The 14,308-nt window shown below is 36.5% G+C and overlaps 2 protein-coding genes across 2 annotated transcripts; one reads left to right on the top strand and one right to left on the bottom strand.

Annotated features, from left to right (window-relative positions):
* The first annotated feature begins 577 nt into the window (after positions 1-577).
* LOC105172913 (cysteine protease RD19A) lies at positions 578-3,405 on the top strand. Its single transcript, XM_011094529.3, has 4 exons — positions 578-1,123; positions 1,525-1,644; positions 2,318-2,564; positions 2,949-3,405. The coding sequence occupies exons 1-4, from the start codon at positions 629-631 to the stop codon at positions 3,221-3,223; spliced, it is 1,137 nt and encodes a 378-aa protein (XP_011092831.1). The 5' UTR covers positions 578-628; the 3' UTR covers positions 3,224-3,405.
* A 232-nt stretch (positions 3,406-3,637) lies between these two features.
* On the bottom strand, positions 3,638-13,647 carry LOC105172914 (V-type proton ATPase subunit a3). The gene is made up of 18 exons (XM_011094530.3): positions 13,307-13,647; positions 12,231-12,275; positions 11,463-11,585; positions 11,280-11,387; positions 10,306-10,416; positions 10,051-10,224; positions 9,255-9,392; positions 8,384-8,491; positions 8,062-8,169; positions 7,744-7,892; positions 6,675-6,828; positions 5,980-6,140; positions 5,692-5,898; positions 5,324-5,507; positions 5,133-5,213; positions 4,846-5,039; positions 4,405-4,464; positions 3,638-4,200 (listed from the first exon to the last, which is right to left on the bottom strand). The coding sequence occupies exons 1-18, from the start codon at positions 13,454-13,456 to the stop codon at positions 3,996-3,998; spliced, it is 2,460 nt and encodes an 819-aa protein (XP_011092832.1). The 5' UTR covers positions 13,457-13,647; the 3' UTR covers positions 3,638-3,995.
* Positions 13,648-14,308: the final 661 nt, after the last annotated feature.

Here is a 14,308-nt window from a genome sequence, read left to right as displayed (position 1 = left end):
GTTGATATTAAAAGATTGAATGAAAAATTATATTTATCTCCAATTGATTTATTACTAATTTACTTATTATAGTTAATAATATTTTTTTTAATCAAATTACTATTATACATCTTTACACATTAATACATGTAAAAATGTATATTTTCACCCTTATAATGATAGTTTGACTTGCAATAAATTTGTAATAAATCAATTAAGAGTAAAATATGAATTTTTATTTTTTTTATTAATATAAAGAAATTTAATAAATTTTAATTAATTAAAAAGTTTATTTATTAAAATAAATATTAGGACTATTAATATAAATTTTAAATTATAAAAAATTTATGAGTAATACATTAAAACTTTGGGGAGAAAAGCATATTATCCGTAAAACTAAGTGTAAATAAAATAAATAAATACTCCAATAATGACCTAAACAGAATACTGCAGCAACCAACCCAAGAAGCAGCAAAAGAATGGCCCTTCCTTGGGCAAATCGAATTTCTCCACGTGTCTGATGGTCATTGGCAGCTTCGGACCTTTTCCCACCGCCACGCTACATACACACAGCCCCTGTATCTATATATATCTTCGCCAAAGAGGAAAAGAGGAAGTACCGAGGTAGAATCAATCAGTCTTACACGCCATGGCTTCACGTTTTGCCCTCCTCTTCCTCTTCCTCTCCTCCTTCCTCGTTGCGACGTCGTTCCGGTATTCCTTCGCTGCCGAAGACGTCGCCGGGAACGACGATCTTCTAATCCGTCAAGTTGTTGACCACGGCGACGGCGGTGGCGCAGTCGACGAGAACTCGTTAGTAAACGCCGATCATCACTTCACTATCTTCAAGAGGAAGTTCGGGAAGGTGTATGCTACGCAGGAGGAGCATGACTATAGATTCTCTGTATTCAAGGCTAACCTACGCCGAGCGAGACGACACCAGAAGCTGGATCCGGCCGCCGTCCATGGCGTCACGCAGTTCTCCGATCTCACGCCGCGAGAGTTCCGCCGCCAATTCCTCGGCCTCAATCGGAGGCTACGCCTTCCTTCCGACGCTCATAAGGCGCCGATTTTGCCAACAAATGATCTGCCGATGGATTTCGATTGGAGAGATCATGGTGCGGTCACGCCGGTGAAGAATCAGGTGCGTTTTAGATTTAGGTTTCCCAGCGGTTTCTAATTTGAATGCTTTACAATATCATTTGGAGTTTTATCTGGAGTTGGTAAGCTCAGTATTCTATTACTTTGGAGTAGATTTATAAATTTTACATGGTATTATATTTAGATTGTTTAGTTGCATCGTTTGACAGAAAGAGAAAAATCATCCGAGTTCACTAGCGTAACTGTTGATTCCTCTGTATCTTTCCGTATTGGAACCTTTTACTTTACATGCTTCTTTCTATGTTTCCTTGTATTATATGATTTTTTTTGTAGGATGTATCTATGTTCATTAGGAAGTTTTGTGGCGTTGACTTCTGAATTTGCTTAATTTGGTTGCTGAGAGTATGTAGAACTTGTTGGTAAGTGCTGAATGCTTGATTGTAGGGTTCTTGTGGATCATGCTGGTCGTTCAGCACAACAGGCGCATTGGAGGGTGCCAACTTTCTGGCAACAGGGGATCTGGTGAGCCTCAGCGAACAACAGCTTGTGGATTGTGATCATGAGGTTTGTCTCATTTACCTTTCTTCTCTCACTTTGCCCTCTTGTTGCTGCTGAGTACTGATGAACGTGGACTTTGGTATGTCAAGTTCCTAATAACATGTGTTTCTTGTTTTATTTAGTGTACTAGTCGAACTTATTGCTGTATCTTAATAAAATTAGTAGCTTATACTTGTAGTCTTATTGTTAGTATATGTTTGCAGGGCTGTTTTGGTGGTCCAACAGCATTAAGTGAATATATTGTTAAGAGAATTTGATTTATGTGTTCAACTTCTACATGGAGTTTCAGAAATATTTAGTAGTTTGAAGTTGGTGTTACATGGCAGACAGGTTCAAGGTTTGATGAGTGTAAAATTTAAGATTTCTACACTAGGAAGTACTAAATAATTTATGAATTCTGAAAGTTGATCCTGTGTGATTGTAACTGATCTGTTAGCTGCTTTTAGATATTTGTCTGTCTTTGACATTGGAAATACAGAAGTTATTTATCAGTATCTGAAATGGCTATTTACAAGTTAATAGTAAACATAGTTGAGTAACTGGTTGATGTGCAATTTAAAGGTCTACCTTATTCATCTTTTGTTCTACTCTTAGGAGAATAATTTCTCAGAAGAAGTGTCCAATTACTTCCCTCCAGTTTTCTCTATAGTTGCATTTGACTGAAATTTTCTCTCTGCAGTGTGATCCAGAAGAAAAAGATTCATGTGATTCAGGCTGCAGTGGTGGACTGATGAATAGTGCTTTTGAATACACGCTTAAATCTGGTGGACTCATGCGAGAAGAAGATTATCCATACACCGGCACCGACCGTGGGGCTTGCAAATTTGACAAGAACAAGATTGCTGCAAAGGTAGCTAACTTCAGTGTTGTCTCCCTTGACGAGGATCAGATTGCAGCAAATCTTGTCAAGAATGGCCCTCTTGCTGGTAACTGCTCTCTCCATGTTATGTTAACCGCTTGTGACATTTTTACTTGTTAATATTTCTACATTTTTTATGATATACTTGTATTTTTCTCTAGGGGTACACATAAAACTGATGAAAAATCTTTGCTGATAAAAAATCTCTTTTGATATTATAATGGTGTAAAGGCCTTTCTTCCCTTGTATATGATCAAGGTAATCAGAGATATCTGATTTAGGAGAAAAGCTTTTCCTCTAACTGGACATCTTTTGTCGCCTTCCCCACGCATGCACATAATATAGAAACTCTCTTCTCAAGTTACTTTCTTTGCAAAGCCTAAACCAAATGCCCCTTGCTTTCTGATATGGTGAATAGTTTCTGAAAGTGATTCTGTTTTCTTGGATGCAGTGGCTATCAATGCAGTTTTCATGCAGACGTACATTGGAGGTGTTTCATGCCCATTCATATGCTCGAAGCGGTTGGATCATGGTGTCTTATTGGTCGGTTATGGTGCGGCTTCCTATGCTCCCATTAGATTAAAGGAGAAGCCGTACTGGATTATCAAGAACTCTTGGGGAGAAAACTGGGGGGAAAATGGGTACTATAAAATCTGCCGGGGCCACAATGTTTGTGGAGTGGACTCCATGGTTTCAACTGTTGCAGCTGTTAGCACCTCACAGTAGGATCCCGATTGCAGTCAGTACTCTCACCTCACCCCTGTACATAGAGGTGTTGCTGCATTTATTATAATTCACGAACTTGCCCATTTTCTTCTTAAACGATGTGCGACTATTTATGTTTGACATTTCTTACTTATAATTTCGGTCATCAACAATTTCAAGCAAATTATGTAATACTTTTGACATATGCTGCTAATTTGCTTCGGGTGTGCTCAACTTCTTAGGTTTCATCAGTGTTATTGAGAGAACGCTTCATATAGTCATCAGAAAGCATATAACAGCATGTCTTAGTCCTAATAATCGACAAGCCAAATATGTTAACTTCTTAACAGTCCAATGCTGTAACTTCTCAAGTGACAAATCACAAATGAATCCAATCAGAAGAGCTTTCACAGTAGATACTATTAAAAGAAATCGTAAGACGGGAAATATCAATTTTCTTTATATTCACGGAGTGCTAAATCCATGTCAAGTTGCATCACGAAAATAAGTAGGGGAATAAATTACATAATGCGCCTGTTGGGCGTAACTGTTGTTCATAGATGCAGTACTCAAATATACCTGCTTATTATCCTCTGCCTTCAATTCTCAGTGAGAAAATGATACAACAGGAGAGACAGAGAAGAGAGACCGGATGCCTAAAGCTTCATTACCAATATAAATTAAACAATACAATCCGTACGCATGGTGTCCAAATTAAAGAATCAAGAGACGCCCATGTTGTGCGCATTCACAAAAAAATCTTTATTTAGCTCATAGTTTAGTCACCAGAGTATCATTCTTCTTCATGGTCGAGCAAAGCCAATGAGAATGGATAAAACTTGTATCCATCTCCCTCGTAAAACTTATTTTGAAATTCCACCCAGTGAAGTCTTAACGCATGCAAGAAGGCGCTGAGTGTTTCCATCACTAACAATACTCCAACGGTTGCACAAATGAAGACGATGATGCCAACAATAAGGATAACTACATTATTGTACCTGCATAGAGAAACTGTAGTCATTGCTTGCAATTGCAATCAATTAACAGTATCTAGGACCAAAAAGCCTTCCAAATCCTAATTCCAACATGGAAGTTGATTCAATTGTAGTCTTTCCTTCTCTTTTTCTGGCAAGGAGGGGAAGACTAAATGGTGAAAACTAATTCATTAAAAGAGTTGAGTTGAATTAAATATAACAACTTACCCCCATGCCAGAAGAAGAACCTTCTCATAGAACACAACTGACAGCTCAGAGTGGGCAAGGCTGATTAACACCAAAATCATAAGGAAAAAGAAAATATAAGATATCAGATTTTTAGGATCTCTGTATATGATAATGCATTGAGAATAAAAAAGAAGTCTAGAATCTTTGTTTGGGATAAAAAACGCTGGTGAGGTGCGAGACTTCTCTTTCCTGTATTTTCCTGTCAGCTAAGCCCTGTGGTGATTTTAAATAGTAGCACATGTAATCAAAGAGATCTGAACAGAAAAGGCAATTTCTCATGTTTCAAGTGTACATTTCAGGAACCAAACTTATATGAGCTTTAGTATAACTCGGAATGAACTCAAGCATATAAAAATATATATGTGAGACAAATCGTGACTGGGTTGCAGGCATATTTTAACATAGTGAAAGCAAATGTACCTGAGAGCCCATAAACGAAGATAAGAAGCTGTATTTGAAACTGCCCCAAGCACAAATTCTATTGTATGTATGAGCTGATGTACAAACACTTCACTGAACTCAAACTCCTCGTGACTATGGGAATCGTGATTTGCTGCTGATCGCAAAGACTCTTCTGCATCTGGAAGGGGTGCATATGAATCCCCCTGCTGCCTCTGGAAAGACATGACATAAACAATGGTAGACCTATTTTAGAAAATTCAACTGCAATGGATAGTGGATAAAAAACAAAGTGAAAAAGTGCATACACTGTGTTGCAGCTTCAAAAGGAAAGGCTTCGGAAGCAGCATCCATGGGACAGAGACAAGAGCCAAAAGTAACAGCACAAGCTGGAGATGTGATGAATGAATTAATTTGATCAATCAAACTGGAAAGGAAAAATCGACTCTTCTTCAAATAAGATGAAAATGAACACATATTTGTCAAATGGTTATTCCACCTGAGCTGTCTTCTGACCAGGGAAAAGCTGGTTCTCACCAAGCTCATCAGTAGGACTCAGAAACATGTAGATCATCACATGATAAAGGTCAGCTTGGGATCCGGTGCACCATTTAATGATGATAAGGACAGAAAGGTATCCAAACAGACTGTTCAAGAATATAATCTGGGGAATAAATTGGAACCTGGAATACCATGAATTGCATAAGTTGCCAAGACAATGACAATTATGACATATATTGATAAAGCAATTTCCAAAAAATTGGCATTATTAAACAGGAAGGCCTTTCTAGATGCAAATAAATCTAGATTTAATCAGTAGAATACTTGGAAAGCATTTCTATATTCTAGCAATCTATATTGACTTACCATACATTTAGGCTATTTTTGAAGAATAGAGCATTAAAAAAGCTCATTATTATTCCCAGGTTCATTTGGGCAACTCCAAGTAGGATTGACATTTTCATTTTTAGTGAATTAAGGAATGGCAGCTCACTACGTGTCCCATGCCATGCAGGATCCACTCCAAATGGGTAAGTGTCTCGGACCTTGATCAAGCCCACAGTAGTAGAATCCCTACAGTAATGCAGTAAGAAATTTCAGTGACTGGAGGGAGTATGCAAACAGATAACAAATGATTCAAGGTCAATCAGATACCTGCAAGATGGATCACGACATGCATATGCTGAAGAAGCAAATAATTCAAATGGCACCGAGAAAAACTCATTATAGATAAACCCCGTGTAAATTGAAAATATTGCCATCAACATGATTACATAACGCCCACCAAATGTCATTTCCATGATGTCTCCAAGTTTCTGCAATCATAGAGTAACTTCGTCACACCTTCCATATAAAGGATAAAACCTTGCCAATAGGTCACTGCCCAATAAGTTGCAAATGAGGCAAGTTAAATGTCAATCAGAAAGTGATGTCTAGAATTTTCTGAATGATAACTTGTAAGTACGATATAACTCCATGCAGCACCAATTTCATTCTTATATTTGGATGAACCATATTTATTATTTCCTTTGATATCAGGAGCCGTTTAACTATCTGCTAAAACCCTGGCTAATATTAATATCAGTTTTCTTTTTATTTTCAAGTAAGTGTATCTAATAAGAAGAAAACTACGATAAGCTTTTACTTGTCTGAAGTCATTTAGCTCTCTGCAAATGTATTTCTCAGATTACAGCTCAGATTCACTAAATGTGATATTACGGGAATATAATACAATACCAAAGTAAGAAATTACAGGAAAATTGGATAGATATAAAAGCTACATCAGCCAATGAAATGGAAAAAAGAAATGCTTACGCTGTTATAGCTAAATTAATTAAGTATGAAATCACCTGACTAGAGAGTTTTTTTTCTCTGACAATAAAGTATAATGTGGCAAGTAGAAGGCATATGCCATGTCCCCAGTCTCCAAACATGACAGCGAAAAGGAATGGGAATGTGACAATAGTGAATACACCAGGATTTGCTTCCTGATACTTGGCCACTCTGCAATGGGGTCAACTAAATGGCATGAAACTCCATTCATGGTACAGATATACCTTAAAGCAAAACTTATGAATTTATCTTACTGTGCATGGACTGCATGGTCAAAATACATGACAGTGTATTATGTTGAAGCTTTTTATGTGGACAGAATGAATTGAATATAAAACCAATATCTAAGGTTCACTGTGGTGCATCTTCCAGATCATTAAAGCTTGTATTCCTGAAATCAATATACTTATTTTCAACTTGACTACATTTCATTATCACCAGAAACCAGTGCTTAGTGAGAGCATTAATATAAGAAATTTCAAGTTTAAATACTCTCTTTTTACATGCCTCAGAAGAAAAGCGTAGCTAATACCAGGAAAGCTAGTTTCGGCAGATATTTATCCCATAACACAAAATCAAATTGCTTTCAAACTCAGGAGGATGCTAGCAGATTGTATGAAATTTTACCTCAAATTTCTATATCTCTCAACTCTAACACACTCCCACTAGTAAATTCTCATTTCTGACCTTAGTCAAATAAAGATAGGCAGGTTAAGAACAGTCAACAGTGAGAGGCGTTATGTTAACCGAATCACCCAAGTTACATTCTCACCTCCCAATTTGACACCAAAAACACATGCATTATCTTCTCCTTGTTTTCAGTCATGTTAGACTATTAGTCAACTCTAAACTGTCGGGTGGCAGAAACCAAGGACCTGAAATCAGTAAGGCATATAAGTATCCAGATTCATAATTATATTACCGTGCAGCCAAAAGCTAGGAGTCCCATTAACACTTGCATGGTTTCATTTCCCCAGTGATGAGTCAATCTTTAAAAGCAAGTCTATAACCCGGCATGGAGTTGAACCTCAAGTAGCATATAAAACTTCCCATACTAGATATCGTTTTTTCTAGAGAAGAACTTACCCATAAGCATCAACAATCTCTTGGAAAGCTGAATTGAACTTGTTTGTCCGAAAATATGTTGGCGGCATCTCACGTGTATACAAGACTTGGAAAATAGCGTCAACCTGAGACTTGGAGTCATGTGTGGCTCTATGCAATGCCTCCTGAATCTGCAAGAAGCAAATTTCTGCTTTGCTGTGAAAAAGGTATGCATTTCACATGGCACTGGATTCATAAGACAATGTCAAGTAACCATATATACCCCAGTTACCCAAAGCAATAAATGGTCCCCAACTTGCCATGTCACAACCCAAAATAATTTGATGACAAGCTAATTACCTGTTTTGTTGCAAAAACAGGACTCCACCCTTCTGCCACAAGACATTTCTTTGTTACATCTATGCTGAGCATATTCAGAGTGTGGTAAATGGCTTTCTCCTTCCTCACCTTTATCAAGACAGAAATATATATATTTTATTGAAGGTATAAGAAAGCATTGATTCATAAAACAGTAATGAACCGAAATAAAGGAACACAGAGAACATGTGGATCACTTTGGATACAGTTAAAATGGTCAATCATCCATTGCATAGCTACTGGCTCTGATATACACACGGGTAAAAGAAATAACAAATAATTAGCTAAATTGCGTGTAACAAACCAAAAGGTTCCACTGCTCAAATTGTTCTCCAATAGTTTGTAATAAGTTCCCGCGATGAACTGCTCCTGCATCTATTGTTGACTTTAACTCTGAGAGTCTCCCAGAGACCTGAAGTAGAAAGAAAGGAGGTCACCTCAACTTGCAGCCCGTCAACTGGATTCATTGGCATGCAATTATCCCCACATGCAAATTCAACATAGGATAAAATAGATTTGAGCTCTTACTCAAGATGTGTAATAGATAATTCAAAAATTATGTATTACAATAATCTGCTAAACGACTCATTACTTGAATCACAGTTTTGGTAGTGAGAATCTTACTAGATGCCATGCCAAATGTTGATTTTCTTACAATGAACATTATGTCATGAAGGAACATAATACAATGATTCAAAAAGATGAAAATATGAAAAGAGAAAGAAAAACTACTTCCTGCACACAACTAAAATGAACAGACCAAAAATCTGATCCAGACAGAAATAGCATAAATAACGAAACTTCATTATACCATCTTAATATCATCGATAATGCAGCAAGACAATGACGCTTAGTTCACATGCATGAGTAAGCCTTGGACACATACACACTCCTCGAATATGATAATGGTAAAAGGCTGACCAAAACGTCCACCAATTTTTACTACCATCCACAGACAAATGTGACAAACTTTTCCTAACCTAGCACTCAAACTTTGAGACCAGTGGCATTTAAAACTGTCATAACATGGGGAAAACTTAACCTAATTAGTAAATCAGGATTCAGGAAACTAGAGAAAGCAAATCAAGCAACAGAGCAAGGAGAAGAATGCAGAGAAGGCACAGAATTGACAGAGTCGCAATGGAGACTGACTACAAAGCATATTGAATACATACCTCAGTAATCATTTGAGTTTTCTTCGATACGTCCTCACTGAAAGAATATCGATTTGCTCCAAAAGCTTCACATATTTTGAGGATTTTGTTTTTAGCCCTCTCTCCAGAGAAGAAGACTACAAACACATTTTTTTCAACCTATGTCATAATAAACAAAAATGAGTTTCTCTGTAAGATGACATAGTGTTTCTAGTTCTACAGAACAAGATACCTGGTGCCAAGCAAGAGACAGCAAATGCATTAACTTGTAGCACCATGTGTTACTCATCTTACAAATGACCAGATCGTTATTCTTATTGTTTAAAATATCATCAGTTATTTCTAGGACAGTAAACAAATTTGTTGGCAAGTGGGTAGTACATTTAGTACCTCTAATATCACAGCATAACAATTGCTAACATGTAGTTACAAAAGTGAAGTTGAATGGCCACTGGGATAAGCTTAGTTCAACCTCAGAACATGCAGAAACCCAAAATAGCCACAGTAAGCGCAGTTTCAGCATAACAAAAAAGTTTAAAAGAAAGCAGACGTATTGAAAGTCCAGCAGAACTAAAAATCATGCAAAAACAAAACACTGGAAAATTTAGTGACATGCGAAACAGCTATTACCAAACAAGGGACATGCGAAAACAAAATACTGGAAAAATAAGCATTCACAATGACAAATGTTATTATTAACTAATTGATGGAACTCACACAATATGCATTTACCAAATTATCCATGCTGCTGTAAACATGCATACAAAGCACATTGCCACGGATGTTATGATCATTAACACAAATGTCCTCTACAAACCTTCTCTCCTGATACAGGATCAATGACCGGCTCATCAACTACAGCCTGCTTAAGAAACACATTACCCCTGGTAGCTCGGAATAAAATCCTCTCAAAGGCCATCGACTTTTCTCTCGTAACAAGTCCCGCAATAAATCCCAGCTTAACGTGCTTGGATAAATCGTTTGCCGTTTCCTAAGAAGCAAAACATCATGCAACTAATGTAATATAAAGGAAAATGATAGCAATCGGGGATGTAACAGTTAAATCTTATACCAGCTCTGACAACAGTGGGGTTTCCAAGGACTCTTCACCACTTTGATGTGATGCGTATTCTCTTTGACGGGCCTCAGCACTGCTCAGCGCAGAGTTAAAAAATTCTCCAGCCTAAGGAAATACAATAACTTTTATGCAGCTCAGCTACTAAAAAACTCAAGAGGGAGTGGAAAAGAAAAAATAACAGATTGCATATCTTGAAAAAACGAGATATGGGAAAAAAAATAACAGAAGTGCTTAAAAACTAACTACTAAAGAAAAGAAACAAGGAAATATCTCGGGCTGGAATATGCAGATGAAATCTAGGTTACTCGTTGCACAAATGCGTTGATGCTGATAAACATAAATAACCTCAGCGCTGTTTCTTTCAAGAAGCACTTACTACTAATTAAAAGATTGTATGCATAACTAACTTAATTTCTTCTTACTCCACCACCATGAGTGTAAGTCCAGCATATATGATTCCCTTATACCAGTTCAAGGTTTACTGCAAATTGTAACTTTGAGATCTTGTGACAACCTGATGGCTTCTTGTGAATCAAAGAAGGCCAAATAGAAGACAAGGGGAGAAGACAAGAAAGAAACGTCTAGGCTATAATATGTTCCTTAATAGGTCTCTTTGTTATACGTTTAGTCACAACAGCAGTCAGTTGTCTCAGGTGAAGTGAGCATCGGAGGTCCCCATTTTTCGCATGAGGATACTATGTTTGACTACAGTTGATTCCTGTATGAAGTAGTTCTTTATAATACCAAGTAAAAACATTCATAGTTCACCTAGTTAAAAATGATTTGTTTCCAGCATGTAGAGACGAAATGAGATACGTTTGGGTCTTTTCACTAGTGAAATTGTGAAACGCTTTTGGACTCTTTGCCAAACAGCTGCACCAAGGTAGATTCATGTGCAAAGTAGAAATATTCACCAAACTATGAGCACCAAGAAACAAAAGGAACAAGCTGTAACTTAGTAGAATAACCTTTTGCAGAACAAGCTTGTATTCCATTAGTTCATTATAGGAACGCTGTAACTTTTCACCATTTGCGTTTATTTCGACTAACTCAGCGTCAAGGTCTCCAAGTTTAACCTGAAATATGACAAAACCTGGTTTGAACTCATCTACCAATAGCGAAACAAGGCATTTACAAATAGCCAAATCTACCTCAAGGTCATCTAAATTGAGCACATCTTGTGGTAGAGATCTTGTTGTGGGTGCCAACCCTGCCTTTGACATTTGGTCCCGAAAAAATCTTAATTTCCGTGACATTTCTCCACATCTTTTAATCTTCAGAAGAGAGAAAAACAATTAAAAAGTTTGCAATCTCTCTTGCAAAAAAAAAAAATTGACTTGCAGGAAATCCGTAGTAATAGGTCAAATACTCAATTCAGATTTTTGCTTCGCAATGTGAAATTATACAAGAAAGCATCTAGTGACACTGTTTGTTATAAAAAGAAAACAGCTTCTGAATTTCAGCCAATCAGGCGCTCTTTGTGTTTGCTCAGCTTTTAACTCCTGTATGTGGAAGTTTTAAACATGAGAAACATTGAACAACCTGGAAGCAAGCTTTCAGATCCAATTTTGTTGTCCTTCAAACCAAGAAAGAACAGGTGTCCATGCAAGTGCTGAATATTTAAATCAATCCAATTTCTCATAAGAAGTGGTTTTCTCAAAATCATCATAACAGTAGCAGTTTCTGTACTTAAATTGATTTGTCAAACAAATAGCGACTATCTTTTGAAACTTATTACTGTCAGTGCACTGTTATAAATCAATTTAGACAAGTTCATGAAATAGTTCCTTCAAAAGAAAATTTAAGCTTCAGTTTGCTCATCAAAAGCAAGAAACCTGCTGTCCATCACCTTTTGGTGATAAAGGACACAAGCATTCATATTATTAATGAATGAACATTTTCTATAACACATAATTTACCTGAATGGCATATGTTCTTTGGAATGGGCTTTTTTCTGCATTCAGCTGAGAGGGGACAGAAAATCAGAATTATAATTCATAAATAGAAAACTGAAGCATCCCAAAAATGCAAAAGCAAGAATTTCCATTCTTATAGTAATTGAGAAGGAAAGCAATATTGAGCATCACAGGCAAGAAGTTCCATTCTTCCAGTAATTTCAGTTAGCACCGAAACAAATAACCATAAGATTAAAAATCAACATCTCATTATCTCCATTTCTTTATCTCTTTTCCGCATTGACCAGTATAAGTAATTGCTCAACCTCAACCTCAACCTCAACCTAACAAGCAATCCTCAACCTAATTGCTCAAGCAAATACAACATGATACAGCCCCAGCAAACCACAGCAGAAGCAAAGATACAGCATGTTACTGGAAATATCGCAATTAACATAATTAAATGAGCAATTTTAAAATCAATATGCATTTATTCAAGGACAGAGAAGGTAATGACGCTAAGCAAGTGGAGAGAAATTCTAGCTCCACTCCTCCACCAGATCACCAAAAAGAAAAAAGAAAATGAAGGTAAAATTAGAAAAAAGGAGATTCCAAAATAACAATCTCCATTTAGTTAAGCACACACAAAAATTATCATAACATAATCATAACCACTACAAGCAAAAGCAGAATCCAGGCAATGACACAGTATCAGAAATCATAGTTCGCATGATCTAAAAATTGTCTCCAATTACTCCAGCAAACTCGCACATAGTCACTCCATGCAACCACAGCAGAAACCAATGTTACATCATCAACGGAAAAGAAACATAAAAATCTTAATGATCATTTCATTCTCCCCACCTAGTCCTGCTTTTCACAATATAATCCACATTTTGCGCGCTCAAATCTCAGTCAATTACTCGCTATCACCAGATTATTATGATTATTACGCCTGTAAGAGACTTCGAAATCAACAGACTAAGGGAAAAAAACAAACAAACAAAACTAACAACATCACATTGTCGAAAAAACTCGCAATCAAGACCAATAAAAACAACAATGACAGACTTAAATAAGTAAAATAAATAAATACGGACGTCTTTGATTTGAATAAGGCCGAGGTCACCGAGGTAAGAAACGGCGAGGTGAGCTGACTCAACGGGGAGAATGAGTTGGACGAGTTGCATAGGCTCCGACCGCATCAGATCCATCGGCGGACAGCATCCTCCTCTCCCGCGCTCCCCCATTTTCCACCGTGACAATGTATAACCTTATTCAATCACTATCTTAACTATCTACCCGAGAAGTCTCTCCAGTTTTATCTTTATGTTAGATGAGATGATGATGTGATGTGATAGTAACGAGTCATAGATAGATCACAAACGCCAGAGGGAGAGGGATGCCGAGCTGGTTCAATATTTGTATTGTTGTTTTTCTGGGAAAAAGAAAAAAAAAAAAAACGGGTTGTTTGTTGGCCTTTTTGGTGTCGCATCATTCCGTTCTACTATTTGTGATTTTATTTCAAATTTGACCCCTATTCATCTGTGTATTCATTGTTTGCATCTAAACTTTTTATAATTGCGGTAAAGGCCAACATTTTTTGGTTTCTATTTAATCTTGGCCAAAAGTATTATTTAGATATAATTTGTTGTAGTTACTAATGTCGTAGTCATTCAACTAACCAAAGCACACAAATAAATTACAATTAAATTATAGATTTTTTCTTATAAAATTAGATAATAATTGGTTTCATCAGAATAATTAAAATACATTGCCATTTTATTTAAAGCAATGAACAAGAAAATTTACTTCTCTCCAATTTCATCAACAATTTGACTCTTTTAAGAAATTATTTGATATTATCATTAATAATAAATCTTTTAAAATTTGTTTGTGTAATTCTACTTTGGAAAAGTATTTTGTTGAATATTAATTAATTTTTTTAAAAAATTATATAGATTCATTTTAAACATTATCTCCAATTCCTTTCTAAAATCCAAATCCATTAATTTAAATGTAACCTAAAAAATTGTTAGGTTAGGTAGGGACTATAGTTCAGTACACTAGAGAATCCAAAAAATTGAAGGGAAAAGCGACGT

The sequence above is a fragment of the Sesamum indicum genome, linkage group LG10, assembly GCF_026168435.1.
Source record: "Sesamum indicum cultivar Baizhima isolate 11 linkage group LG10, ASM2616843v1, whole genome shotgun sequence".
Lineage (NCBI taxonomy): Eukaryota > Viridiplantae > Streptophyta > Magnoliopsida > Lamiales > Pedaliaceae > Sesamum > Sesamum indicum.
Note: the sequence above shows the minus strand (reverse complement) of the source record. Positions and strands in the feature narration are given on the sequence as shown.

Bases quoted from the DNA above. Each gene is read 5' to 3' on its own strand.
- LOC105172914 (XM_011094530.3), bottom strand. From the start codon at position 13,456: ATGGGGGAGCGCGGGAGAGGAGGATGCTGTCCGCCGATGGATCTGATG. The intron at 6,829-7,743 runs GTAAGTTCTTCT...ACCCCATTGCAG, and splicing joins GAGATTGTTGATGCTTATGG to AGTGGCCAAGTATCAGGAAG. The intron at 5,508-5,691 runs GTAAGTCAATAT...ATGGTATTCCAG, and splicing joins AAAAATAGCCTAAATGTATG to GTTCCAATTTATTCCCCAGA.
- LOC105172913 (XM_011094529.3), top strand. From the start codon at position 629: ATGGCTTCACGTTTTGCCCTCCTCTTCCTCTTCCTCTCCTCCTTCCTC. The intron at 1,124-1,524 runs GTGCGTTTTAGA...GCTTGATTGTAG, and splicing joins TCACGCCGGTGAAGAATCAG to GGTTCTTGTGGATCATGCTG. The intron at 1,645-2,317 runs GTTTGTCTCATT...TTCTCTCTGCAG, and splicing joins TTGTGGATTGTGATCATGAG to TGTGATCCAGAAGAAAAAGA.